This window comes from Brachyistius frenatus, unplaced genomic scaffold, assembly GCF_029030835.1.
Source record: "Brachyistius frenatus isolate BFR_SWC_R1_liver_20210118 unplaced genomic scaffold, ASM2903083v1 Contig_4, whole genome shotgun sequence".
In the NCBI taxonomy this organism is placed as follows: domain Eukaryota; kingdom Metazoa; phylum Chordata; class Actinopteri; family Embiotocidae; genus Brachyistius; species Brachyistius frenatus.
The window spans coordinates 3,554,877-3,582,701 of record NW_027210603.1 but is presented as its reverse complement, the minus strand read 5'-3'; the positions used below and the strand labels follow the sequence as shown (position 1 = coordinate 3,582,701).

Below are 27,825 nucleotides of genomic sequence, written 5' to 3'. Positions count from 1 at the left end.
GTTGAGCATCCTGGCTCAATGGCAAGCCTTGCAGAGATATCTAAATGGAACAGAGCCACTGTTAATGTCATCAGTAGCAACTGTGCTGCTCCTGGAAAAAACTTCTCCTGTTCAAGTCAAAATGTCTGCAGTGAAAATGTTTTATTCATCTGTAAATCGGAAGCTGTAGGAACATCAGTCTCCTGACTGTCTTGTACTGCATGTCGTTTTCTTGAATATTATAAACGGCACAAGGGCGCTCTCTACTGAGCTTTTAACAGTGATGCTATTCCTTAACAATACAGAAATATGCTTTACATGCAGGCAACATGATATACTGGAATTGCCAACAGCTGTGTTCCACAGTATAACTAAAAGATTTTCTAAAAAAAAAAAATTTTTCTTTGTAACTATGTTTTCAACATGAAATACAGCTATTGCATATTTATTTAAATTTTTGGCATTCTTACCTCCATCCTCACTGTGCTTCATTTTTTCCCCTGTGTTGGCTCCGTCTTCCCTCATCTGCATTCCCTGTTGTAAGCTGTTCCTTTCTCTCCTCCTCACCGCAGTTCATGGTTTGAGCTCTGCTCCTCTGCAGCAGCACCAGCCTCGCCTGTCCTCCCCCTCCAGAAGAGAGGGCTTACTCACCCTGCCATCTCACAAACCTTTGGAGAGAACGCGCTCAGAGCCGCCACCGTACAGCAACTCACCCCTCCCTCTGCACGCCAGCCATCACCTGCACACTCAGCACCAGCTGCCCCAGCAATACCACAAGAGCGGGCTGGAAAGGTTCAAGCAGAATCCACTCTTGAGCAAGGTGAGTGGAGGCAGGCTTTGACGCAAATTAAAGTAAACTAATTGATTCTAATACGGACTGACTGACTAATGCTCTTCATTAGACTGATTCTATGGAGTCTTTGTGTAGAAATTAGTGGATGTCCTTTTTAAACATCTAAAATATTTGTGGACAGACAGAAATTATTTCTCATTATAAGTTGTGTACAGATACTCCCTTAAAGAGAGAATTTACAACTTTAACACTTGAACATTGTAAAACTTCTCCCTTATTAGCTTCCAAGCAAATCCATTGAGAAGCCTCGTCTGACACAGATCCCATCGGAGGACATGGACGTGGAGGAGGGTGGATCAGGATCAGGTTCCGGTACAGGTTCTGTTTGCGGCTCCGAACCGGGCTCAGTTTGTGAAGACGGCTACCACAGGAGACAGAGCACTGCCAGCACCGACTCAGTTTACGACACAGAGTCCACTACCTCCTCCCGGGAGAGCTTGATCGAGACCTCACATTCTCTCAATCAGGTATTAACAAAGTCATGGTCACATTTGCACATACACTGTTCCAGACTGATGATGTATCCAAAGCGACTTACAACATATCGATGGTACACCATCGGGAGCAATTTAAGGTTCAGTGTTTTGCTCAAGGACACTTAGGCGTGTGGACAGGAGGAGCTGGGGATCGAACTACCAACTTTCTGATTAGTGTGCAACCCACTCTACCGACTGAGCCACAGCCTTTTAGGTTCCTTAATAGAAAATTTCATCAATACTTTCTCCTGGTACTGAAAACAAAAAGTGTTTTGACAAAAAGTGTGTCTGCTAATGAACGCATCTTAATTTATGACCTCTGTACAATAATAACTGGTCATAATTAGTGCACATTAATTGTGCTTTGTATGAATTAACAGATTAGCAGGCCATGTTATGGCAACCAAAATAGCTCTTTTATTCATGACTGTGTCAAATGTCATAGAAAAAAATACCTGCATCCCTAGTGGATGTACAGTATGTGGATTCACTTGACTGTACCATGTTTTTGCCATCAGGAGGCGCTGTTGCTTTATTCATACGAGCTAAAAAGAGTGAGAGTCACTGTGTTGTTGCAGCATGCTTAGCAATGGAGACTTTTTCTTTTATCAGTTACTTGTTCTAGACAAGCAGAACTAAATTGACCAAATAAGTATCTATAATTTACTGGTGAGAGGCACTGGACTTGAGTATGTGGAGGTTTACTTCAAGTAGTCTTTACCATGTGCTGCTGCTGTGAAATACTTCCATTACCCTTATGGTCTGTTCTCCTCTTCACCCTCTATCCTGGGAAACACAGAGGCAGGTGATCCTTAGAGCAGTTCCCCAGCTTGATTCCCTGAGTGTACCTGCCGTAATTTGGTCTCACCAGCCTCTGGTTCGGGCCCGATCCTCCCCGGCCTCCACCTCGCTGCCTCCTGCTTCACATTCACCCACCACCATACCTTCCCTGTCACTGTCCAACCCTGCTACTGACATCCAGCTACGCTTCACCACAGGTGAGTGACTCTTTTTTGATCAGGAAAATGTGAAAAGAAGCCAGAACCCAATTACTTGGTGATACAGAATATTTTGGTTACAATTTATGTAGAACTGAATTGTAACAATATTAAAGACAGAAAATTAGGTTTGATGATGTGTTTTTGTGGGTGTGTGTTTGTGTTTGTGTGTATGTAGGTTTGGTTTATGATGCTCAGATGCAGAAGCACCAGTGTACCTGTGGGGACAACAGCCGCCACCCTGAGCATGCTGGGAGGGTTCAGAGCATCTGGTCCAGACTGCTGGAAAGAGGGCTTAGGAGCCAGTGTGAGGTATGGTGCACACACTATACACTACACTGGCAGATGCCCAGAGCATTATCTGCAGCATAGTGTACACAGTATACAGAGCTGCCACATAAATATACAAATACATGTGTATGTATGTGTGTGTGTGTGTGTGTGTGTTGTAGCGCATCCACAGTAGAAAGGCCACCTCAGAAGAGCTGCAGTCAGTCCATTCAGAAAAACATGTGCTTTTGTATGGCACCAACACACTCAACCGCCTCAAGCTGGACAACCGCAAGCTCGCTGGTAAGATCAGTAAGAATGGTGAAAAACATAATGCTGACACTGTACTAATAACAATAAAAGAAATAATATAATATATTCACGACAATTAAATGTCATAAATTATCTCCTGCAGGAATTTTATCTCAACAGAGTTTTGTGATGTTACCGTGTGGAGGAGTTGGAGTGAGTGCTACACAAACACATGCACACGCACACACACACACACACACACACACACACACACACACACACACACACACACACACACACACACACACACACACACACACACACACACACACACACACACACACACACACACGTCACAGGCCTCTTTAAAACCCAAGTCATGTGGGAATCTTTCCACTTATCTAATTGCAGTGCTGAACAGCAAACATTACATGGCTGATTATGCCTCATTACACAATTAAGCTAATAAGACTACAAATTGCAAATGCTATTATTTTTGGCTAAGATAACTTTGAGACCTCAGAAATCAAAGACTGTACAAAGGTGAGATGTAGGATTGAGGAAATAAAAGGATAAACATAAAGACTGCAGCAAAGGAATTTTTTTTTTTTTTTTTTTTTTTTTTTTAGAGGGAATGGAAGTGGGGAAACAAGGAAAAAGGAAGAAAAATGTGACAAGAGGCAAAGATAGGAGACCAGAACTGATGAAGTTTAACAATGAACAATCAGAGAAGGAACAACAAAGTGGATACCGGACAAAACACATTTCTCCTCTGATTATTGCTACACAGAGAGGAGAGAGAGGAGAGAGAGAGAGAGAGAGAGAGAGAGGAGAGTGAGAGAGAGGAGAGGAGAGTGAGAGGAGAGAGGAGAGAGAGGAGTAAAAGCTGAAGGGGGCTGGGTGTCAGTTGATAAGAGGACTGATCTGCCTGGATTTCCGGCCCTTGGCTGCTCTGGCGGAGAGAGCTGATTGGAACAAGATGGCAAAGTCTGTGATAAAAGAAATTCCTCTGATTTCATTGTTCCAGAGCAGTACGGCAGCACACCACCAGAGATGACTTTTGAACATAGAAACAAAAGATGGGGTTTATACTGAGAATAGATGCAACATAGACAAAGACAGTGTAAAAAGAAAAGGAATCTTCCACAATTGTTTGTTTCAAGAAAAGTTAAAGGTCCGCTGTCACCTGTTTCATTATTTTTAAACAAGCTATATGAATACTCTATAAGAATATTGTTAAAGTCATATGTTTCTTGTAAACTTATTGATGCTTTCTGGGGTGAATGTCCGGTAAAACTGATCAGACTGGATTTCGGTAAAGATCAACAAGTCCAAACTTTGTCCAGATTTGATGATCTGAAACTGATTGTAAATAAATACGTATTTTTTTTATTAATATCTGTGGCTGACTTTTGAACTGACTTCAGATGTCTCCCGCTGTTTTACTGACAGGTAGATATAGATACCATTTGGAACGAACATCACACATCAGTAGCTTCCCGTTTTGCCGCTGGGTGTGTTACAGAGCTGGCATTGAAGGTGGCACAAGGAGAACTGAAGGTGGGTCTTCGTATGAAATACCTTCATCATCTCTGTTGTGTGTTTTGTGGGGAATTTCAAAGTTGCAGTGTAACGGGTTGTGGGGGAAACATCACATACACTTTACTTTGACAACTTATCAATTATTGTCTATAAAGTTAAATACATCTACAACAATGTGACTTGAACCTTTTTAAGCTGTGATGTTTGGGGATATGGTTTTATAAAAGCAGCAAAGTGTTGAGGGTTTTTTTTCTGTCCTCTCACAGAATGGCTTTGCAGTGGTGAGGCCCCCTGGACACCATGCAAACCATTCCTCCCCTCTGTAAGTACAGCAGCACACACACACACACACACACACACACACACACACACACACACACACACACACACACACACACACACACACACACACACACACACACACACACACACACACACACACGTACCAGGAGCCAGGAGGCCTGCAAAGTGTTTCAAAGGTTTTTTTTTACGGATCAGCCATAGTCTGAGAGAGAGAGCGAGCGAGCCTATGTCTCTCTATCTTAATGTGTGAGTTTGTGTGATGTGTGCTACCTGCCCGATGCCCGAGGCAAACTACCTCCTCCGCTCAGTTTCTTTTAAGCTTTCAAGACACAAAGCACAGCAAAATAAAAAAATAAAAGCTGCACGTGTGTATTTGTGTGGACGTGCATTTTTTGTGTGCACAGATTTGTCAGTCTTTGATAGGAGGCATTAGCCAAGTAACCACATTCAGCTGGGACTGTTTGTGTGTGTGCGTGCTCAGCAGAGCTTGACACTGGTTATTTATGGGATGATAATGACTTTTCTTGATGAGCAAAGTTTGGACAGAATATAATATATACCTCACTTACACACACACACACACACACACACACACACACACACACACACACACACACACACACACACACACACACACACACACACACACACACACACACACACACACACAGGCACTTACACTTTACGACCCATGCTGACACTGACACTTCCAACATTCCTCCATTGTTTTTCATACATCAACACTTTTTTTGCATACCTTTTATTGTAGACGGGGAGTGTTGAGGGAAATGTTGTTCCAAGTTGTGAGTTCATTTCTCTGAAATCATCTCACACGTCTTGCCAGCGATTCTCACTCTGTTATCATTTGAAATGTGGAGGGAATTTTATTATAAGCTTGTTTTTCTGTTTGTCACTGAATCCTTGGATTCTGCATTTCTCAGGGAAACAAGATTTTAGACAAAGCATAATATTCTGATATGAAACGCAAGTTTCGCTTGTCAGCAGAGGGAGGTAAAATACTAAACAAGTTGAAGTAAAAGATTTGTCAAATATTCGCAGTCAGAGTGAACGTGGCAAGAGTTTCCCTTTGTGACTTACACATTGGAGTAAGTTCTGTAATTGTCACAGCCTGGACTGAATAGCCCCCACATGTCGCCAAATAACTGAAGACATGACTGAAAGGTAAACAAGTTGAAGTAAAACATTTGTCAAATATTCACAGTTAGAGTGAACGTGGCAAGAGTTTCCCTTTGTGACTTACACATTGGAGTAAGTTCTGTAATTGTCACAGCCTGGACTGAATAGCCCCCACATGTCGCCAAATAACTGAAGACATGACTGAAAGGTTCCTAAGGTCCATATGGGGCTTCTATGATATTAATTTGCTGAAGATGTCCTGATAAACACATATGGCTGCCACTCTTCCCGTCTGTTTGTCCACAGGGGCTTCTGTTTCTTCAACTCCGTGGCCATCGCTGCCAAGCAGCTCCAACACAAACTCAACGTCAGCAAGATCCTCATTGTGGACTGGGTGAGGACCCCCCTCCCCCCCACCCTCGCATGTCCAGTATCACTGGTCCCCACATGGACAGTAATAAACAAATAAAAATGCAATCGCATGGGCACACAGATGAATCATGGGTACAAACAAAGTCCCAGATGCAGAGCAGCCCCGTACAGTAGCACTCCTATTTATCATTTAGATCATTAAGACGCTGTTATCTCTGGTATCCATCTGTGAGCTCGGCTGTCAAATATGCTTAGAGTAGACACAAAGTCACTCACAGTCACTTGAGCGCACACCCACACATGCATGTGCAGATATTGATCTGCAGCCAGGTGGCTGTTTCTGTTCAGCATGTGTGTGTATATGAGCCTGCAGCCTGTCTGAACACACTGCATGTTCTCTGGTATATTACAGCATCAAACGCTAGATATTACCTGCTTCATCAAAAAGCCGTTAGATTGAAATTCATTAACATTGACAGGGAAAGGCTGTGCAGGTTTTACAAATCTGCTTTCTTCATTTTTGGTCATGTGTTTAACATGTGCTGTAAAGTAACAAAATAGACAATGAAAGGTTTTCTGATCGTTTACATTGTTTTAAACAAACGTGTGACTCCATCAAGGTTTAAATTATGTGTGAAATACCTGCATCTGCCCTTGGCAGCTTCTTAACCTGTAATCCGATCATTGTGCAGGATGTGCACCATGGCAACGGCACCCAAGAAGCCTTCTATAACGACCCGAGTGTGCTGTACATCTCTCTACATCGCCATGACAATGGCAACTTTTTTCCTGGTAGTGGACATCCCAGCGAGGTGTGTACAAAACATTCCTCTACAGCAGTACTATGTTTTTCTGCTTTTGTTTGTGTTGTCATGGTGATATCTGGGCGTTTGTGTGTCTCTGGATGTACCTAGACTCTTGTGAATACAATAGCTCAAGGATAACACATGACGAATGTTTATACTCAAACCCCAGTTTTTGTTTTGTGGAGTACATGATTTGAGTACATTTTGGGGTATCGATATGGCCATTTTCTTGATGTCTAATTTGACTGTCCAAGATGCGCAGTTCAAAATATAGATATGTAAGCATAGAAGTATTTGGTTTGATTCCAGTGTGACATAAGGGCGCTAGAGAGCTTTCTGTTTAGCATTTACTTGTCAAAACAGGAAGCATAAATTACAGAAAAAAATCTACATGAAATACATTTTCAAGTTACAAGTTTACAATGCCTAAAAAGTTTAAACTATAACCTCAGTTTGATTACTGACTTTCATGATTGCAGTCTGCATCACACAAGGAAAAATTGCTGCAGATGTGTTATCTAACAGTGTAAGGGTCATGACTGCAATCTGAACAGTGCAATCATGTAAATTGCACTGCTAACAATATAAATCTGAACACAACGTGTGTGCGAGGTTTAATCTGAATGGATTGAAGAGGATTTCTGTTGTCGCGGCTGTGTGCTCTCAGGTAAACATTTACAGTTTAAACTCATGTAAACTTGTTTTCTTTTGTCCACTGTCATTCTTTCATCTTGTTTGTTTCCATGACAACTTATTCAGGATAAGTGCTATAAATGTGTTTATACAGCAAATTCATCATGAGCACATATAGTGTTTTTAAGTATTTGCTGAAGGTTTATTTCCATGCTTCTGGTTTATTTGAGAAGCTTGAGGACTGCGGATGTGAAGACTTCACAACAGGATGTGTACAGTTGAATGGCATGGCTATGTTTGTGTACAGGAATTCTGCCTGTGGTCTTACCAGAAACCAAGTGTGATGACTATCCGCAGTCAGATGAACTGACCCCAACCCACGCTGGCATTCACCACCCATTCAATCCCCCACATTCCCTCCTCTTATTCTCCCATCCTCCCCCACAATAATGAGGATAAAAAAAGTCAATGTTTTCCCATAAAATCCCCTGATGAGGGACGGTACATAAAACGCTCTGTTGGCTTGGATGTGGCTTTGCCTTAAGTGGCCTCTCAACCTCTGTTGAGCAGTGTGGTAAACCTCTGGAGTCTCGCTGTCCCCCGTGTAGGTATATAACACACCATGGGGTAGGGTTGTGATGTCATAGCCATAACAGAAAGTGCCGAGTACCTCACAGAAACCAGCGAAGACCTAATCCAGTCCAGCAACTCTTGAAACATGAAAGAGAGAAAGACGACAAAGAGGAGCGCAAGAGACTTGGAGCTATAGCAGTGCACGGCTCTGTCTATGTGTGTGTCCGTGTGCACGTGCGTGTGCATGAGGGTACATTACCAGTTGGCAGAGGACAGGACGCCTCATGTGTTTTTCGTTTGCCCTGTGAACATCCCGTCCACCGAGAGAAGAATGGAGACAGACGCTCTGCGATGCTCATCAGCATTCTTTCTCTTTCAAGCATCCTCTCACACCCATGCACACACTCTGTCTCACACGCACGCACGCACGTACGCACGCACGCACACACACACACACACACACACACACACACACACACACACACACACACACACACACACACACACACACACACACACACACACACACACACACTCACTCACAAAGGAAATTACCACGTGTTCTTGCCAAGAGCGTGTCAATCAACCTCCTCGATCTCTCCTCAAACTGACACATTGAGTGATGGTGAAGGGCCTAGAGAACAGCTAAATGGCTGCTAGCAGGACTACAAAGAGAGAGGCAGGAATCCTTAAACCTTCTTTCCAAGACCCGGGCCTCAGTTCACTCTCTGCCCCAAATATGTGAGGTCAAACTGAGAGGAGCTCCACTGAATCTGCCTGGCATTTTGGATTAGACACCATCCTCGATACAGATTAAAAAAAAAATATATATATATATATATATATATATATATATATATATATATATATAAAAAATCCACTAAAACCATTTACAACATGTAAAATGAGCATAGAGTAGTATACCATGTATGTTTTATTTGACATGTCATCTATACCAGACGTTCTATATACAGAACACATAATATGCAGTCATTTCAATTATATATGTTTTCAGTATATAAATTCACTTTACAACATACAGTATGTGATTTTATACATTGTTTTTTATATATTAGGCAGAAATTGGCAAATAAAAATATTCCCAGTATCACTGTGGGCTTAAGCTTTAGAACCGTAAACGGGTGTAACTCTGTTGTGGCTCAGAGTGATTTATAAGGCCTTTTGACAAATTGTATCAAAATCAAAATGGAGGGACAGGGGTGTTGAATTAACAGCCATCCGTCTTTCATTTAGGAATCATAATCACTCCCTGGTGTTTCCTTAAAGAGATGCAGCCACTTTCCCCTCGGTTGCTGCAATGCAAAGTTTTGCAACGGTGGTGCTGATTTTGTGAACATTTGACACAAATCTTTCATCATCACGCAGTTTCTCAATGTTGACTGAGACTCATTAACTTTCCTGACATTCACGGAGACTCTTTTTCTTTCTCCTCCTCTCATTCTCTCTTCCCTCCTCTTCCTGTCTGCCTGCCCAGGTGGGTGCAGGTGCAGGGGAGGGCTTCAACGTGAATGTCGGGTGGACGGGAGGTTTGAAACCTCCGATGGGTGATGCAGAATACCTCGCTGCATTCAGGTAAAGAATGAACTCAAGCTTTTTCTATTGGCCACACATTTCCATTTCTAACCATTGAATACCTAACTCTACAGGTCTATTCTGTGTTTCAGCATGTTCAAGACTGTTACCTATGAATTCAGTATACTTGCATACATTGCTTTCACCCAAAAATAACGTCGTTTTCATATTACAGAGCCTCCTCAAGGTTCACTTTTGTGTCATTACAGTCTAAAAGTCAACTTGCAAAGACTTGAAATTGAGTTGTTGTTTTTTTCCCCCTGAGATCATAATATTTCTATTTCATTTGTCATTTACATTTATACAGCTATATGTTGTGTTACCTGTAACGGTTTTTAGGGATGATGCATTGAAGTGTCTGGTTGGCAGCTCAACAAGCATGTAATTGCTTGCTGAATATTCAATGTTGATTCCAAAACACACCGATCTCCTCCTGCTTCATGTCAACGGTCATATCAGCCAGCAACAGTGAACACAGCAGCTGTGCATGTAGCCCGGCAGCGCATGCCAACGCTATTTCCACTCAGTCTCCTCGGCTGTCCGTGCACAGATTACTAAAACACAAGATGATCACTCCCAGGTCCACCACACAGGTAAACAGTTAGATTTAAACAGTCTGCCTGAATCACAGATTCACTGGTGCACATGTTGAATATAAACCAGCTGAGAGCCTGCGCACATTGTATTCAATGGAATAAACATAAGCAATAACTCTCCGTTGAACTAAATACAGAGCGGTACATCAATGTGTTACCCAGACACACCTTTGGTCTCACCACACTTCTCATTTCATTCAAGTGATTTTTCCTGAATGAGTATGGTTTGGTTGTGCACTGCACTGTAATGAACTCGGAATGTTTCTGTCAGCAACACTGGCTCGCCACCAGATGATTAAACAGCATGGGAGCGCTGCATGGTGCTGCATGCAGCAGACACAGTGGGTGGGCCCCTCGTCAAAGGAAAGATGCTAATGAGCTAACCCGTACTGGTAAAATCCATAGACCCAATATGCCAGTTCGGAAACACTAAGTCCAGTGTTTACTGGAGCACGGGATGCTAATTAAGAAACAACTGGTCCTTTCCAGAGCAGGCGTCTGGTTTTGCTATTTTTCATCCCGTTTAGGAAATGTCAAGTATTTTCATGTGTAAAACTTCCTCAGTTAACCACAGTGTAGTACTGTACCGCATTGTGTGTTAGCCATAGAAACTTATATCCAATCAAAGCTCTGGAGAGAAGAAGTCTCCTGGTGGTCCGGTGGTCTGAGGCACATACTGTGTAACTGCGATGCAAGTGCAGGCAAAGACCTTCGTCATTTGTCGTCATAGTTAAGATCAGTTAGGGTTAGAGACACACACACACACACACACACACACACACACACACACACACACACACACACACACACACACACACACACACACACACACACACACACACACGTAGAAACAAACAAAATGCATTGTTTTAAAATAGTTTTCGGTGAACTCCGCCATCATTCTGTGAATTAACTGGGGCAAATAAATGCATAACACGCTATACAGACAAAATTTTATGCATCGTGAATTCATGTTTATGCAATTAAGTCTATCTCGCCCGGTGCCAGCTCTGTCGTCTAAATCATGTATTCAAATTGAATTACAGAGTGTTCCAGACTCTGTGTGTTTCTCTTCGGGATGGAACAGAAAACTAGCCAGAGTGCGGTGGTTGCTGATGATGTGTGTCTCTGTTTTTGGGTGTGTATTAGTGACAAGGGAAATACTGTGGTTGAGAGCGGCGGTGGGACTCGAGTACAATCAAGAGAGAGCTCAGCTGCTCTGAGATTTAGTGTCATGACGTAGCTTGTGTGTGTGTGTGTGTGTGTGTGTGTGTGTGTGTGTGTGTGTGTGTGTGTGTGTGTGTGTGTGTGTGTGTGTGTGTGGAATGATTACTGAGGTGGACAGAATTTAAGGTCAGCGTAATCACCGGTAGCAACAGCACACACCTAACTTCTTGTTTCAAAGTAAGAGCATGCAGGTACTTTGGCCTGTGCATTGCTTGTATGTCACTGCACATACAGTGTTTTCTTGCGCATTTCCCAGTGCTACTGACGAATCACAAACTATGAAGGAGAGGAGAATACAGCAGAAGAGAGGAGAAGAAGTGGGGGGTGCATTGTTAGGGAATCCAAAGGCGGCGTAATTAGGCCCAATGGATCCCAGATGGCTGGCTGTCAGTGACGTGAGAAGAGGGACGAGCTCCTAATAGGAACCAGACGCACACAAACGCCTTTGAACTGCCGCTCGGAGAGAGAGAGAGAGAGAGAGAGAGTGTGCTAGGGAGAGAATCAAACGCGGCATGAGCCGTGCGCTCTTGCTAAATAACTGGCAGCAGGAGACAAGAGGAAGTAAGGAGAGCATGGAGGCAGGGAAAGTGGTCTCCCCTGAGCAGCCAATGCAGCATGTGGACGTCTCAGTCCAGAAATGCCAAGAGTCTCGTTTTTTTATCTCTGTATGTCACTTACGGCAGAAAGTGTTTCAGTGTTTGCCACCTGTCTGAAGTAGAGAGTCTCAGCTCGGACCGTTTTTAATTTTAAATATCCAGGAATGGTTTTCTGTGCACTCCTGCGACTTTTTTTTCAACAGGGCTTTGCTTCACATTTAAACAGTTGCACACATTCACACCTGGGAGGTGCCCCACCCTCCAGTTTTGGCTGCCGACCAGCAGCGGATCAAGAACGGAGATCAAGCACTCGGAGCGTTGCCTTTGATAATTCCTCTTTTCATCATTTATAAATGGAGGGAGTTTACAATCAAGTAAATGTTTGCAGTGAACAGTCCAGAAAAAAAAAGTCTCACATCGTACGTATGTTCCAGTTGGAAATCAAACACCTCGGCTGCGATTTTAATTTTGCAGGCAACTCCAAATCCGTTCATTATAATAATTCATCTTTTTCAACCTGCGCTGATGTTAATTCGATCGGAGCGACTTCCCTTCTCACACTGTTATACTGTATTCACTCTCCCCAGTTCTTATTCTCTCGCAAATCATGAACACCTGTTGAAAGCTCGACTGTCTAATTTCAGCTCGGCCACAGGCGTTTATGAATGTAACTTAACGCACACAGTGTTTGGTTTACAGCACTGTGTTTCCTCTCTTCGTCCTCAGAGCTGTCGTGATGCCCATAGCACACGAGTTCTCCCCTGATGTGGTGCTCGTGTCAGCCGGCTTTGATGCTGTTGAAGGACATTCGTCACCGCTGGGAGGCTACAAGGTCACAGCCAAGTGTAAGGCTCAACCAGCATCACATTCACAGCTTTACACACAAACGCACATGACCTTCTATAATAATAATCCCTCCCATGTCTGTGGTTGACATCTGCCTTATATGAACCTGCTTTTACCTTCACCTTTTAACATAAGTTGTAATAAATATCTACTTATCATAAGCTTGATTACACTTTATTGTCAGGTGGATAAATGCTCTTTCATAGCTAAACAGTTTTAAGCATTGATTTCAGAGATGCGCATCAGGAAAATCTTTGTTTCCAGGAACTACTTTTTATTTTTAGATCAAATTTAGCTTCAAAAATCTTCTATGTGCAGTAAATAATAAACAATGACATGCAGAGAGCTGAATGGCGTCATGAAGGCAGGAAGTCCCTAATCTTTATAAACCGATCTCTGCATTTGAATGCAGAATCTGGAGGCAACTGGACAAGATACTGTAACTGTTCTGGTTTTCATTTGTAGCTGTAGTTGTGTGAGTAGTATTGGCCAATCACGTTTGAGCAGGGTTTGGTTGCATGCAGGTAAACAATCAATGTGGAGAGCACAAACAATTCAGCTTTTTTTTTTTTCAATTAGCTATTTCATTTATCTGCATTTATATGCAAATGTATGTTTCCAACTCCCCTCTCGCATCTAAAGTTCCTAATCAGACTGAAAACAATGAACAGTGTACAGAAGAGCACGTCTCGGCCCAGATGGGTGTTCCGGTGCAGCCAGCACATATCTGGGCCAAGATATTTTATATATTTGTCGTTATCCCCAAAGCCTAAATCGCGGCCAGACCAACAGCCGATGGGTCCAGAGATTGGGACTCACTGTTTACATGCTGGCATCACATCCTGATCCTGACCAATCACATTTTGTTAGCGAGAGACCTGCGTGGAAAGCGTGGCTAACTTAGCAACACTGAACGAATTCTTTACTTCCAACAGAGAAATTCCTGGCGGATTCAAAACATAAATTTCTCTTTATGTACGTATTTTTTGTTGTTGTTTTCTTTATTTGTTCCCTACCAGGTTTTGGCTTCCTGACCCGTCAGCTGATGTCACTGGCCGGGGGTCGGGTGGTCCTGGCTCTGGAGGGGGGGCATGACCTCAAAGCCATCTGTGACGCCTCTGAAGCCTGTGTCAGCGCTTTGCTGGGCATGGAGGTGAGATGAGCGTTTGCCACATACCTGCACAGATAAATACAGTATGTTCCGCCCTCTAACCTCTGGTACTCCGGTGTGTCCACAGGTGGAGCCTCTGTCCCAGTCCGTGCTGGACCAGAAGCCTTGTGAGAACGCAGTGCTTTCTCTGCAGAGAGTCATCCAAGTTCAGGGTGAGAGCAGAACACAGCACACAGGTTTTTCAATACTGTTTAAACAACTCGTAGAAAAATTGCTCTACTAACCAGCAGAACATCATACACACCCTTTATTTTACTTGGAGTTTGCAAGTTGAAAGCTAGTTTACAGTGTGTTGGGAACTCTGGCAAATTTGTTGTTTCTTCTTCCTCCTAAAGTTTTTGCCATCTTCCTCAAACTAACCTGCATCTGCACGATATCTCCTTAAATCTGCCTCAGTTGCCTTTATTATCTCACTAACGTTGGTCATAACCTGTTTCAATTGACAAGCAATGGTCATACACACCTAAATATCCATCAGCTGGTTTGAAGTGAACAAACAGGCTTCCAACAGCCTTTTTAAAGGAGCAGTATTTTTCAGGGAAAGATTCGTATTGGCTGAGTTATTAGTGCCCCTTGATGTTGGCAGAAAAGCATGTTTTTATTTGAAGATGAGATCAAAGAAATACCCCTGTCATGTTACATCAGTAGTAATCACACCACCATATTCGCCACCTCACACACGGCAGAATTTATTAATATATATAACCCAAAATTGGTACAATCTGTACTGCGCAAAACATCCTCGATCCTTCAACCCTCCAGCCAGAAGGAGGAAGACCTTTAATGTTGAATATAAAAGGAGAACATAACATTAGAAGGAGCTGCAGAGGAGGGATGGTCAAATTGCAGTACAAATAGTTATTACAATTCTGATGATTATGAATTATGAATTTAAAGTCTGATTGTTTCTTATTCTACTGTTGTTGTATCGCTATGCCTTAGATAGATAGATAGATAGATAGATAGATAGATAGATAGATAGATAGATAGATAGATAGATAGATAGATAGATAGATAGATAGATAGATAGATAGATAGTCACTTTATTAATCCCCAAGGGGAATTTTTTTTAATGCAAATATTCATTAAATTTACAAAAATATTGAGTTTTTGTGAAGTTTAGAATACTTGTAAACTTTTGGACACTGTTTAGTTTAACAATTTGGAGCAAAAATTAGCAGATTAAAGTTCTGTTTTCTTTTCTATCTCTAGAAGCTGGTCAGCGTGTCGTCTGAATGTTGCCACTCACTATAACTTTGGTTTCTATTTTTGCTCCATTTCCTCCCTCATCGCTCCTGCACTCTGACCACCTCTCCTCCTTTACATCCCTGTCTCCCATCCCTCCCTCCAGCCGTCTCTCTCTCTCTCTCTCTCTCTCGCTCTCGCTCGCTCTCTCTCTCTCTCTCTCACACACACACACACACACACACACACACACACACACACACACACACACACACACACACACACACACACACACACACACACACACGGCCGCCCTGGCTCCAATTATCTTCAAACACTCCTCTGGCACACGACCTTCGCAACATCCCCTCCTGATTGCACACAAATGTTATCCCAACCAAATTAGATTAATTAAAAATATTCGAATAGCCACAAGAATGTTAAGCCCATAATTTAGGCCCGGGGTGAAATATATGCGAGTTGCATGCACAGCCAGGACACACACGCTCATAGATGAACACGCAAACACTGATTGAATTTTTTTATTTATTTTTTGACACAGGACTGCAGGCCCTGAGAGAACAGATTGAATTTGAGTTTATATGTCTGGAATTATTAACATGGATATTTGGACCACGGGCTGTTTATGTCACAGTCATTGTTTATATTCGGATCAAAAGGCTACAACCCGGGGATCAGACACCAAGTAGTGCTTTAATAATGCTGGCACTTTCCCCTCGAGGAAGCTTTCAGGATGAAAACGGCACTGAAATACCGACAACAGCAGCCGTTCATCATCGTCCCTCCTGTTTGCTCTCTCTGTTTGCCTCCTGCAGGTGACTACTGGCAGAGTGTGAAGGAATCGGCCGACACCGTGGACCTGTCCTACCTGCAGGCGCAAAGACGAAGGCTGAGACGAGACTCGGACAGTGAGGCTGTCAGGGCCATCGCCTCGCTGTCCATGGGATCCCTCACATCTGACAGGTGAGGACGTCATCGTCTTTAATATCTTTAGCAGCGCTGCAATATCGTACTTCATGTCTCACAAAAACTCTTGTTTGTTAAGGAATCGGCCTGAAAATATGGCAGAAGGTGATTCTCTCTGAAGACTCCTGACTGTTGCCTTCGACCAAATCTCAGTGGAAACACACACACACACACACACACACACACACACACACACACACACACACACACACACACACACACACACACACACACACACACACACACAGCTATGCATTTGGCTCATCACTGGAAGCCTCACAAAAACTCCACCTGCGTTACTACTGGCTGCAGTCTGAATCCAACACTGAGGAACAACGTTCATCTGGGCCGCATTCATATTCTCATGACGTCTCTGCAGGCTTCTCCTGAAGGGAACTGAGAGGAAAGTTTAAAAAAAAAAAAAAGAAAAAAAAGAAGGACACCCAGATTAAAGAAAGGATCTTTACTCTGTAGCAGTGGGAGCAACACAACATGACGCAGCATCAACGCATGGCTCCGAGTCTTTAAACGGTGACCTTGTAAATGACTTTAAGACCACTCAGACTGTTGTAACCTTGAAGGCGGGGTCAAAGGTCACCTCGGCTTACTGGCGCCAGTCACTCAGAGCGGAAGGAGCCGTCCCCACAGGACATGCCGGTGAGGAACAAGTCCTGCTACGGTGACGTAATCTGTCCACATGTGACAGAGATCCAGTGAAGGAAAAGATGAGTCTCTGATCATGTTGCGTCGTATCGTTCCGTAAACTGGACGAGGAGGTGGAGATGCATGTTGACAATCAAACATCTTGTTTGTTCACATTTTATTTGAATATTCATCCATTTGATCTTTGGCACACATTTTTGTGAATGTCAGCATGAGATTTTTTTTACGAATCCAATAATCCAGAGTGAAGCTACAATGAAGTCTGAGATACATATGTTTCATATTGTTTTCGATGTCCACATATTTTCTTAAATCTTTTTTCTTTCTTTCTTTCTTGGCCTGTCAGGCGAGCACACGCAGCCGGCCTTCAGCTCGCTGCAGTTATTGTTCTCGCTCGCCGACAGATGAAAGCAGATACGTCGGTCTTCGGACGAAGTGCATCTTAAATATGTAGATGGTTTGAATCGGTGGCATTAGTCACTGTGAAGAGCTGATACCTCGAGTCACTGAGGCATCGATATCAGGAGAGAAAAGTTGTGAAGTTCCTGAAACGTCAGGAAAGACAGAAATTACCCATGATGCCTCAGTGCAGCCTGACCACTCCGTAATGATTGTATATGTGACAATGCAGATCACGTTTTGACATTTTTGGTGCAACTCATATCCAAATACTTTCTGACAACCGCACAAAGTGCACTTACCCTCAGAAACGAGGGTCAAAAACCTGAACTTTAATCACGTTGCTTAGTGGACCAGAGTTTCTACCTGTGGATGAGCATTCCTGCTGTATTTGTTAATGTCTTTTTTTTACTATTTTTATTTTTTCCTTCTAACAAGGACGATCTGATCTGGTCTTTTGTTCAACATTTACGTAGCGGTGGTCTGTTTACTGTCAGCGTCGGGGATGTTTTGCTCCCTGGACCAAACAATGGCGTTTTAGTATTTAGGATGCAGCAATAATACTGAGATAATTGAATATCCACACAGTGCAATTGGACACAGGTTAAGCGCAACCAAAGTTTATGAGAACAATGTGCCTGTCCCTGGACTGGCATGGCCTGAAGAACTTCAAAGACTTTGAAGAGTTTGTGAATGTTTCTTTTTTTTATCCAAACAAAAAAAAAAGCATCAAAAGCTCAAGACAGATATAACAAACAAATTCATTTGACATGATTTCTATTTATCCGTTCAGATGCTGTGTCTTTGAAGTGCTCTTTGCGTGTCCAACACCATTATGACGGTGCTAATACAGCATGTTTGCTTTTTGTGTTTGGTTCTTTCTTTACGTTGCGTCGTGTTCGCAACTCATAACTTGTCCATAACTTGTTACATTTGTTAATGTAATAAAAATGTGAAAACAAATGATGGCGATGGAGCGCGGAGCCGCTTCAGCTCTGTAGGACACGTAGGACGGCCCGACAGAGGAGTGTAGCTTTAAATAGTTTTACAGTGTCACAGACCTGACACGTCTCATGTCTTATCTTTTTGTCTTAATTAATGCAAATGATTTATTTTTGTATTTGACCTCAAAGACCAAATTATCCATTGAAGTATGATGCTGACCAGCCTGTGTGAAGGTAGCCTTAACAAACTGGAGCTTAATTAAAACTGCAGGCCAAGTCCAGTTTCTTCATAACTGACTGTCTGGTTTTGTTCCTGTACAGTGTACATAATAACTTGGGGTTTTTTTTTGTCTGCCTTTTGACTTTTCTACTACTTTTGGTTCCAAAAAAAGTCCCGAATAAAGGCAAATTATCTGCATCTGAATGAGATTGTTCATTTATCTCTAAAAGCTTCTGTTTTTGACCTTTGTTTATCTTGTTTTATTTTATCATAGAAAATTCACCAGTGCCCTCTGATATTTGAATTCTGAACATTGATGAATCACTCTGATGATTATAAAAATACTGCACTTGTATACAGCATCAAAAATTTTTATTGTCCACAGGAGATGACACGAAAAAATTATCAAAAGCAAAATGAAAAATGGTGCAAAAGAAACAAACAGCAATTACGTACATGGTTACAAATGAATCCTCAAACTCTCTGCCGTTTTAATTTTGCATTATTTAGTGAAACTCAAGTTTGCACAGAGATTTTAAAGCCGCAGAAAAAAAAACTACTTTAATCAGATTTTCTTGCCAAGTAAAAAATACACCTTTCTCCACAGCGCTCGCTAAAAGAAAAGCAGAAGTGAACATAAACCCAAGCGGCTGAACTGCGATCAGTGGTTTAAGGAGTTTTTCGTGAAAGCCGAGAGTAATGCATAAGCAGAGTTTTAAGTAATACAGTGTGCATACACCAAATTCACAAATACACTTAAAAAAACAACAACAAAAAAACAACCAAAATACACAGAAAGCTATCCAGTTACTACAGCACAACAAAGTAGAAGATCTGCGTCAGATTCCTCGTGCTCTTCCTCTTCCCACAAGTCGGGGCCGTGAGAGCCAGAGCGATTAGCTTATTAGCATGTTAGCTGTAAACATTCATTGGCTGTGACCGCCCTCTAACCATCACTCTGCCATTATCATTAGTCATCTTAATGTCTGTCTGGCAGTGAGTCATCCAACGCGAGGTCGTCGGGTGGATGACGGTTGTCCCGGTGTTTCCGAAGGCACTCGAACCAGCAGCCATTTTGTTTCATTGTCACCGCAGGCCAGCTGTTTGTTTGTTTGTTTGTTTGTTTGTTTGGATTTTTTCTTGTTTTCATCATTTGAAATGTTCAGACTTTCACGTCTCCTCACCGGAGTTGCAGAAACACTCAGCGAAGACTATGAGACGACTTGGTCATGAGTCGAGCACATGTCCAGAGAAAAAGTCAAACAGTTTCTTAAAGATTAAAAAGAAAAAGTGGAGATATTTGTTGAGGCAGGAACAGATTTCTTCGAGTGTAGAGAAGTTTCCATTTGTCGATTGTCTGCAGAGATGAGAACGATGAGTAAACATTAGACTCGTAACACTTCCAAACAAGAAGACATTGGACAGTGTGTGTCAGTCTGAGGCCTAGTCTGAGGTTGTAAAGTGTGTGTACGAACAAACAAACACTTCTGTTTAGTGGAAAGTGGAAAAATCCCTACAGCTCCTTAACTTCATCTTCTCGTGTTTTAACAAGCAAACATTTCATCTGGAGTGCTCTCAGTTCTCCCTAATTACAGTGTGCCTTTCCCAGCTTCCAGTAAGACATCGAGGGAGAGAAAGGAAGTCCGGAAAGCACGAGTTCGACGTATGTTTGCGGGCGTTGTACCATCGCGTGACGTTTATCGTGCAACAAAAGTGTGAATGTGTAAATTGACAGCCAAAAGGCGTTTTTTTTTTTTTTTTTTTTTTTTTTTTTAATGAAACAATGTAACGACAATGTTGCCTCATATTTGTCTGGTCAATGTTTAAAGTTACAACACTTAACATTTTAAGAATTTTAACGTACGTATTTAAATTTGACAATAATTCCTATATATATATATATATTTTTTTATTATTATTTATTTATTTTATTCTTTGTATTGGAGGGGGGCTTTTTTTTTTTTTTTTTTTTTTTTTACTTTAAAAATTGTGATTTTATTCGAACTGTTTCTGTGGGTTGAACGTTGATCCTGATGATTTGTGGCTTGAGTTTTGTGGCCTTTTGTTGCCTACGTGTCGAAGCCCAAGCCCTTCCACCGTGGCCCTCTGTCCCTGCAGCTGTCTGGCCAGCACACATATGAATACATGCACAAGCAGTCAAATGCACACACACACACACACACACACACACACACACACACACACACACACACACACACACACACACACACACACACACACACACACACACAACTCTCCCCACCTGCACCCAGCTCTTAGTTTGGATCTCTAAAAATAAAAAGATGACTATCAGAAGCCACAACTTCTGGATGAGGCTTTTAAAAACGCAGATGAGCCGCAGAGGACTTTACATCTGGTCCCAGATCAGCCAGGAGTGAACGCCAGAGATTTAATATGCACAGAAGAGCATCCAACAGCTGGTCAGTCCAAACTGTTAAACACACACACACACACACACACATGGACGCTGCAGAGCCAGGGGTTCCGGCAGAGGAAAGAGCAGTGACAGGCATTGTGATTATAGTGTAAACAGAAGGGAGAGTTTTGTTTGTTCCAGCTCAAACAGAACAATCCTCTTATTCTGAGTCTCCTGCTGAGCCAGACACCCACACGCCTTGAAATCGTGCTCATCACAACGCTCCAAACTGTCCGCGGTGCGCTCATGTTCGTGTGCATGCTCGTAGGCCTCCAAGGAAAATATGAAGGGCTCTTTTACACTGAAACTATAACATTTTAGGCTGTAATAACATACTAATCAAGTGAACCCAGGAAAGCAAAAGAACGATCAACCATTTATTTCTTTGCAAAAACTTAGAGCAGGAACACCGTGTAATTTAGTGCAATCCAATAGAGCACGGTTTAGCTTTAAAACGGCCACATATGTAAATCTTTATGACTCACTTTCAAGAAAACCTGAACTTTACAAGCTCTGATTTAAAGTGTTTCCATTATTTTGTCCACCTCCTGCAGACCATCTACGACAGAGGACAGGCAGATAAACTTTTACTTAAATAGGGCCTTTACCATTTGGATGATTTCAAAATTTCTAAAGTCTTTCAGAGGCTTTTCAAAAGTATGAATGACAGAGCATCACACATCGTATTTAAACCACATGACCTCATCAACATGCACACTGCTTTAAAGCACACACACAAAGACATCCATGCAAGCTCCGCCTTTGAAGTTCCCTGACCTTTCCTAACCTCATCTCTTTCCTAAAATTGCACGTTTAGGTCAAGTTGCAGGCTTTCTTGCACTTTCTGTGGCGGCCCCTGCAGAGCTGATGATAACAGGCAGAGCAGGCAAAGTGGTGGGTAATAACTACGCGATGCGTTCAAGGACAGTCGGCTCCACGTGCACGCACGGGGGCCTTTCTTTGGCTTTCCATCCGCAGCGCTGACTGGAGCCCTCGACGTCTGCAGCGGAGGCCACTGGAGGTTTAATAGTAATTCAGAGTGGAACACCTGCAGTGTGCACATGGTCCGCAGCTGCATGTGTGTGTGTCTGGACAGTGTAATGCATATGTGTTGTACTGTATAGCCTGTAGCGCCATTTGTGATTCACTGAGTCCTGCACAGTGAAAATGTGTGAATGCTGCACATGTTTGTAATCAGTTGCTGAGATCTGTGCCTGTGAGCAATGTGTTTACCTTGACCTGAGCTGACGAGAGCGTGTGTGACATAGACATCCAGATTCATCTCTACACAGCCTCTGCTCCTCCTCATATCTCCACCCGTCACTCTTTTAATCACTTCAATGCTTTTATGTTGTCGTTTTATTTTTGAAGGACTTCCTGCCTGCCTTTTTGAAGAAAGTCTCTCAAAAGTAAAACCAGGAGATGGAAGAGATAAAAATCACTAAAGCAACATCTGTAAATGTATCTCTGTTTACTTATATGCACAGGCTCTCACACACACACACACACACACACACACACACACACTGCTGCACAGCTAATTGAAGCTTACCACAAACACATACACAAAACGCACACCAGTACACGTGTACATGCACTGACATACACAGGCCCGTGTGCCTGACCCTCACCCTGGTACACACACCTTCCTAATACCTCACAACTGTTTCCAATCTAAAGGTTCCTGCATGTCTGGGCCCCGGCGAGGCCTGATTGCACGATACAAGATCCTGAGGAAAGAGGGCAAGGCTGCAGGGGAGAGAGAGTGATGTGCCTCCACTTTTCTTTTCTTTTTTCTCCTCACTCTCCCTTTTTCTTTCCCTCCTTTCATGCTCTGTACCTGTGCAGGAATCTGGTGTCTGTTAAAGTAGCCAAAAAAAAAAAAAAAAAAAAAAAAAAAACAGACCCTGGAGATTGTGGAGGAAAACATTTGTCTTAAATTCATCAGAGGTCTGTCAAACACTGGAGCTGGAGAGTTTAGATTACGATGATGATAATATGCTGTTCATTTTAGTTCATAAAGCGAAACAAGCGAGTTCCTCGAAGGAACTCTTTTTAAATTTACACTCCACCTTTGATCTAACTTATTGCACTAATCATTTTCGTCTTGTCGTCAAGGCTTCGTCAGTTCGAGGAAATATAGTCAGATAGAAGAGTTGCTTCTGTTGATCAAAGTATTTATTACTAAAAGGATTTGTGTACATGTAGGTGGAGAGATTCATTCATAATCGAATGTGTCAAAAGAATAAACATCAGATATTGTTTAGAGACTTTTCTTTGTACTGTTTTTAGAGTGAGTTTTAAAATGAGTTTTTCTTCCTTTTTACTGCAATCTTACATTAAAGGAAGAAGCAACACTGTATATGACATGCAATTCAAAACTGTTTTTCTTTCTATATTTTTACTTAACATGTGAATTTTAAATCACTTTTATTTGAAATATTGCCTTTTTTGACAGAAAGCTTTGATTTGATTTGATAACTTTGTTATCTGTGCAGCAAATATTTTTTAATCAAATCAATTTTTTGTAACAACAAAGAAACAAAAACACAAATGAGAATTAATAGTGTATTACGCTTGAAAAACAAACAAAAAAAATATTGCAAAGTTTAGCAGCTAAAGTGATTGAGGAATGTAAATTTTTTACATTACTTTATCTGACAGATATTTACGCTACACTATATTTAGGATCAACTTTTCCTCATTTGTAATTTGGCAAACATTTTGGAATACTTGCATTTAGAAACTACAAATTTTTAAAACTAAAAATAAACAAAGTAAACAAATGTAATAATATAATATATTTAGACATGAATGCAAAAAAAAAAAAGTTTTCCATAGTTTCTCCTAAACTATCTATTATCGTCAGTGTGTGATCGTAGGCCCACTCAGTACGAAGTGTTGTGACTACACACATTGTAACTGTTTACATTTTCTTCTAAGACATTATTAATCAAATATTAAATCAGTTTAGGCACAATTATTGTCTCCCTGTGGAAATTCACTTTTATAAACAAATTTGCCTTAAATTTTTTGAAATAAATGCTTTTCATCATCTTTACATAATGTGCTTCGTGTCTCACATGATCAAAACTTAGAACATGTCCATTGTTTATTTTGTCTTTTCCAACTCAACTCACCAGCACGGACTTCCAGATGCTTTTTAAATCCTTTCTATGTTACTGCATTGTGTTTGTTTGCAGAATTTGTTTGTCAGATGCAAAACGGCAAATAACGAAACACTCATGAGACTATTTTCAAACCGGAAAGAAAGTCACAAGAAACATGTTGATCAAGGAGAATGTGTACACGTGTAAAGACATGGCAAAAACATACGTGTATACACATGTGCACGTGTGATTTCTGTGGCGTATTTGTACACGTTTGTCTGTGAATGTGTGCATGTTTTGTTCATACCTGAGGGGCTGCAGTGGAGCGACTTGTTGCACTCGACAAAACTGTGGGACAAACCAGGGAGAGAAGAGGAAGCAGTGGAGGGGAGCAGGGTGAAGTACGCAGGGTTTCAATGATATGAAAGTGAGGATGTTAATTCTGACGTAGAGAGGAACTGAAGCGTTACAGAGCACAGAGGTGGAGCAGGAGGGTTTCAGCTGAAAAGGTTAAGATCAGACCGTGAGGGAAGACTTCACAGGGTCAGAGGTCAGGAAATGGGTGCAAACACAGACAGAGGTGGGTGGGGTGGGGTGGAGATGTGGACACAGGAGGGTGTGTGAGAGGAGTTCAGTGGGGTCCTAGTGGCTGGTGGACATGGCCCAGGCGCCCTCCATCCTCCAGACGGAGAAGGCGTAGCTGAGTCTTTCGTGGGCCAGGTAGTTGCAGCTGGCCAACTTGGCGTCCATCTCGTCGCTCTGCAGCACCTGGTACAGGAAGTCGATGTAGCGCGAGGCCAGCTTCAGGATCTGGATCTTGCTCAGCTTGTCTGAAGGTAGCGTGGGGATGATCTTGCGTAGAGAGGCGAAGGCGTCGTTCAGGGACTGAGTGCGTTGACGCTCCCGCACGTTGGCGATGACGCGCTGAGAGTGGAGTTCCTCGAAGGGCGCGTCCGGCCGGGGGCCCAGAGACGTGGGGGCCAACGACACGACCGTCGTCGGGCTCTTCTTCGTCCTTTTTGGCCCGGACGGCAGCAGGCTGGTGGGGCTGCCGGTGCTGCTCTCCTCTGCCTGACCGAGGTTGTCCTTCTTAGGATAAGGGGAACGTTTTCGATTTCCTGTTTGCAGGCTCTTTTTTGATCCTCTCTCCAGCTCCTCTTCGCTGGCACCGAGCCCTCCTTCAGGGGAGTTGGTGCAGGACACCTCTTCTCTCATCGTACTGTCCACTGATGACCTTCCAACCTCCACTGCCAAACCAGGATGCTGTAAGGCTCTTTTGCACGGTTTACCTTTGCTGACAGCTTCAACAAACCTCAGCTTGCGTAACAAAAGCCTTCTCTTCCGTCAAACAAAGTCACGGCAGCTGAAGCTCCATCGGATTGGACGCCCGGCTGTCCTGTTTCCTGGTTACCTTGTTAAATCTCTCACTTTTGCGCTCCCCTCTCAACCTGCCAGACAGAACAACAAACCATCTGACAGGCAGGTCCACCTCTGCCTCTTTTATACCCAAACGCTAACCCGGAGCCTGCGGGCAGCTCTCATTGGCTCAGCGGGCTTCTAGAGGGTGTGGTCGGCAGGAAAGCAGGAAGTGTGCATTAGCAGGGCGGGTGATAGAGAGAGGGGGTAAGTGGTGCTCTCAGCCAATAAGAAGTGCTGCGTCTAATGTTGCAAAGATGTCTGAAGCTTTATGGGTTCCAGATTTGGGGCTGAATCGTCAGTCCGCCTGCATCCTCGTGTCAACACAAACCTTCGTATTTCTGACACACGTAAACTTTAATGTTTGATTCTCATGATATCAGAATTCATGATGATAATATTGGGGTCACATTCTTTTAGGCTTTTTAACAAAAAACCTGCAACATCATAAATCACACATACCGGTGGACGGTTTTTATTTTTTTCTTAAACATTTGAACAAGACTGATGTCTTTCTGTCGTAATCTTCATCATGCTGACGAGCAGACAATATAAAAAAATCTGTCAAACCACAGGGTCACAAGGTGAACTCAGAAATACTGTGGAATAAGAAGGAACTAAAGGTTAAATAATGCCCTTTATGTTGAGGAATTTATGTTTATATGTGATATATACACATATATATAAACTACAAATAATAACTAACTATAAGTAGGTGTGACAATGTGAGGTTGTGCAAGCATACATCCTGAAGAGAATTTCGCAAGATGAGCTTTTTTCATGACATTTCGCTGTAAACGCTGTCGAACAACGAGCAAGTAAAACTATTATCCCGTCTAATATCCAACACCTGGCTAATGCTTGTTGTTGAAACGTTCTTTAAGGATAAACACCTCTGATAGCGCTGCTGGCGTCAGCTGTCCTACTCCCTCCGTGTCGGGTTAGGAAGGGACCCTGAGTAACCCCTGACCTCCGTGGCCCATAGACCTCAGTCTGCAGAGGTGAGAGAGCACCTAATTGTGCCATCCACGGCCCCGAGGCAGAGCCGACACATGTTCCACCTCCACACCGCCAACCCATCTGGTTCTGCAGACACTTAAGCACGTTTCCCTCCCATTGGCAGTCGTGACACAGCAGGTACGCTCTCCTGAGAAAAGGACAACAGGTTGTGTGTGCTCGATTTGTGCAACCTACAACTGGGACAAAATGACAGATCCTTCCGTGAATCTACCTTCGTCTCCTCATCAGTTTCCCAACAGCGACCAAACCATTCAGACCTTCATGCGTCATGACTTGAGTGACTCATCGGTGGATCACTGCAAAGAAATCTTGTGGGAAGTTTTCCACCACTGCAAAAATGTTGTACTTTTTGATGACAGCATTGCCTTTGCATTTCGGCACCTTGATCTCCATGTGATTTCGTATGTGTTTCATGTTTTCAAAGTTGATTTAAATTCAGTCCTCGTCCAGAGATGTTACATTGAGACAAAAAAAAACTGGTAGTATTTACAAACACAGATTGTAACCGAACCTCATATCAGTCTGTACACGCAGCCTGACAGCTCCTATAGCCAACAATTTGGGTGTGACTGCAGCAGCATTTGAAGGATCGTGTGCACAGAGAGAAGGTTCAGAAGGTTTTTGATGAGCCCCGTGATTGCGCTGGTTTACATTTCATTCACGGAGTGACGCTGAACGGAAAGTAGCTCCATCGCAGTTGGGTTCAATCAACTTGGAAGAAGAAAAAGAGACTCATCTGGCCATCAAAGCGGACAGATACAGTGAATTATATGAGGCTAAATTTACATAACGGGCCAAGTCAGCTCCGGGATTAACTGGTATTAGAACTGAGGCTCATTGGGAGCTCTGATGGAGAGAGAGGACGGACAGGAAAGTCATTGTTGCTGAGGCTAATCTCGGGAGCTGCGGCTTACCTTTAGCGAAAGCGTGGCTCCGTGCCACCATCATGGAAAAAATGAGCTAACGTAGCGGGTAGGCCAACAGGAATGTCGTGGCGCATAGAAGAATAGAAAGGGAGAAAAAAGAAGGGGGGAAACGGGGAGAAGAATAAGAAAAGGGGAAAAGAAAAGGAGAAGAAAGGAGAGGGAGAAGGGGGGAAAAAAGTGAGGCTGTCCAAACAGAACCAGATGCAGGAGTGTGGAGGTTCGTTTGATCTCGATCCTCATAGGCTGATTGATGTTGCACATTTCATTTCCTTGTCAGAGTCTTGACATAATGTTT

At 42.7% G+C, this 27,825-nt stretch overlaps 2 protein-coding genes across 6 annotated transcripts in view; one reads left to right on the top strand and one right to left on the bottom strand.

Annotated features, from left to right (window-relative positions):
• LOC138628155 (histone deacetylase 7-like) overlaps window positions 1-18,819 on the top strand; it is a 43,169-nt gene extending 24,350 nt beyond the window's left edge. For all 5 annotated transcript variants that reach the window (XM_069711023.1, XM_069711041.1, XM_069711050.1 and 2 more), the window contains 16 exons: window positions 552-799; window positions 1,054-1,299; window positions 2,108-2,306; window positions 2,485-2,618; window positions 2,759-2,879; window positions 2,992-3,041; window positions 4,281-4,388; window positions 4,637-4,692; window positions 6,117-6,204; window positions 6,875-6,994; window positions 9,690-9,787; window positions 12,933-13,051; window positions 14,072-14,205; window positions 14,291-14,375; window positions 16,245-16,392; window positions 16,475-18,819. In XM_069711023.1, the coding sequence (XP_069567124.1) occupies window positions 552-799; window positions 1,054-1,299; window positions 2,108-2,306; window positions 2,485-2,618; window positions 2,759-2,879; window positions 2,992-3,041; window positions 4,281-4,388; window positions 4,637-4,692; window positions 6,117-6,204; window positions 6,875-6,994; window positions 9,690-9,787; window positions 12,933-13,051; window positions 14,072-14,205; window positions 14,291-14,375; window positions 16,245-16,392; window positions 16,475-16,514 (1,994 nt within the window). In that variant the 3' untranslated portion in view covers window positions 16,515-18,819. The remainder of the gene's footprint in view (window positions 1-551; window positions 800-1,053; window positions 1,300-2,107; window positions 2,307-2,484; window positions 2,619-2,758; window positions 2,880-2,991; window positions 3,042-4,280; window positions 4,389-4,636; window positions 4,693-6,116; window positions 6,205-6,874; window positions 6,995-9,689; window positions 9,788-12,932; window positions 13,052-14,071; window positions 14,206-14,290; window positions 14,376-16,244; window positions 16,393-16,474) is intronic.
• Window positions 18,820-18,991: 172 nt separating this feature from the next.
• Window positions 18,992-25,500, bottom strand: LOC138630798 (twist-related protein 2-like). Its single transcript, XM_069715370.1, has 2 exons — window positions 24,476-25,500; window positions 18,992-19,978 (listed from the first exon to the last, which is right to left on the bottom strand). The coding sequence occupies exon 1, from the start codon at window positions 25,381-25,383 to the stop codon at window positions 24,811-24,813; it is 573 nt and encodes a 190-aa protein (XP_069571471.1). The 5' UTR covers window positions 25,384-25,500; the 3' UTR covers window positions 18,992-19,978; window positions 24,476-24,810.
• Between the last annotated feature and the right edge of the window lie 2,325 nt (window positions 25,501-27,825).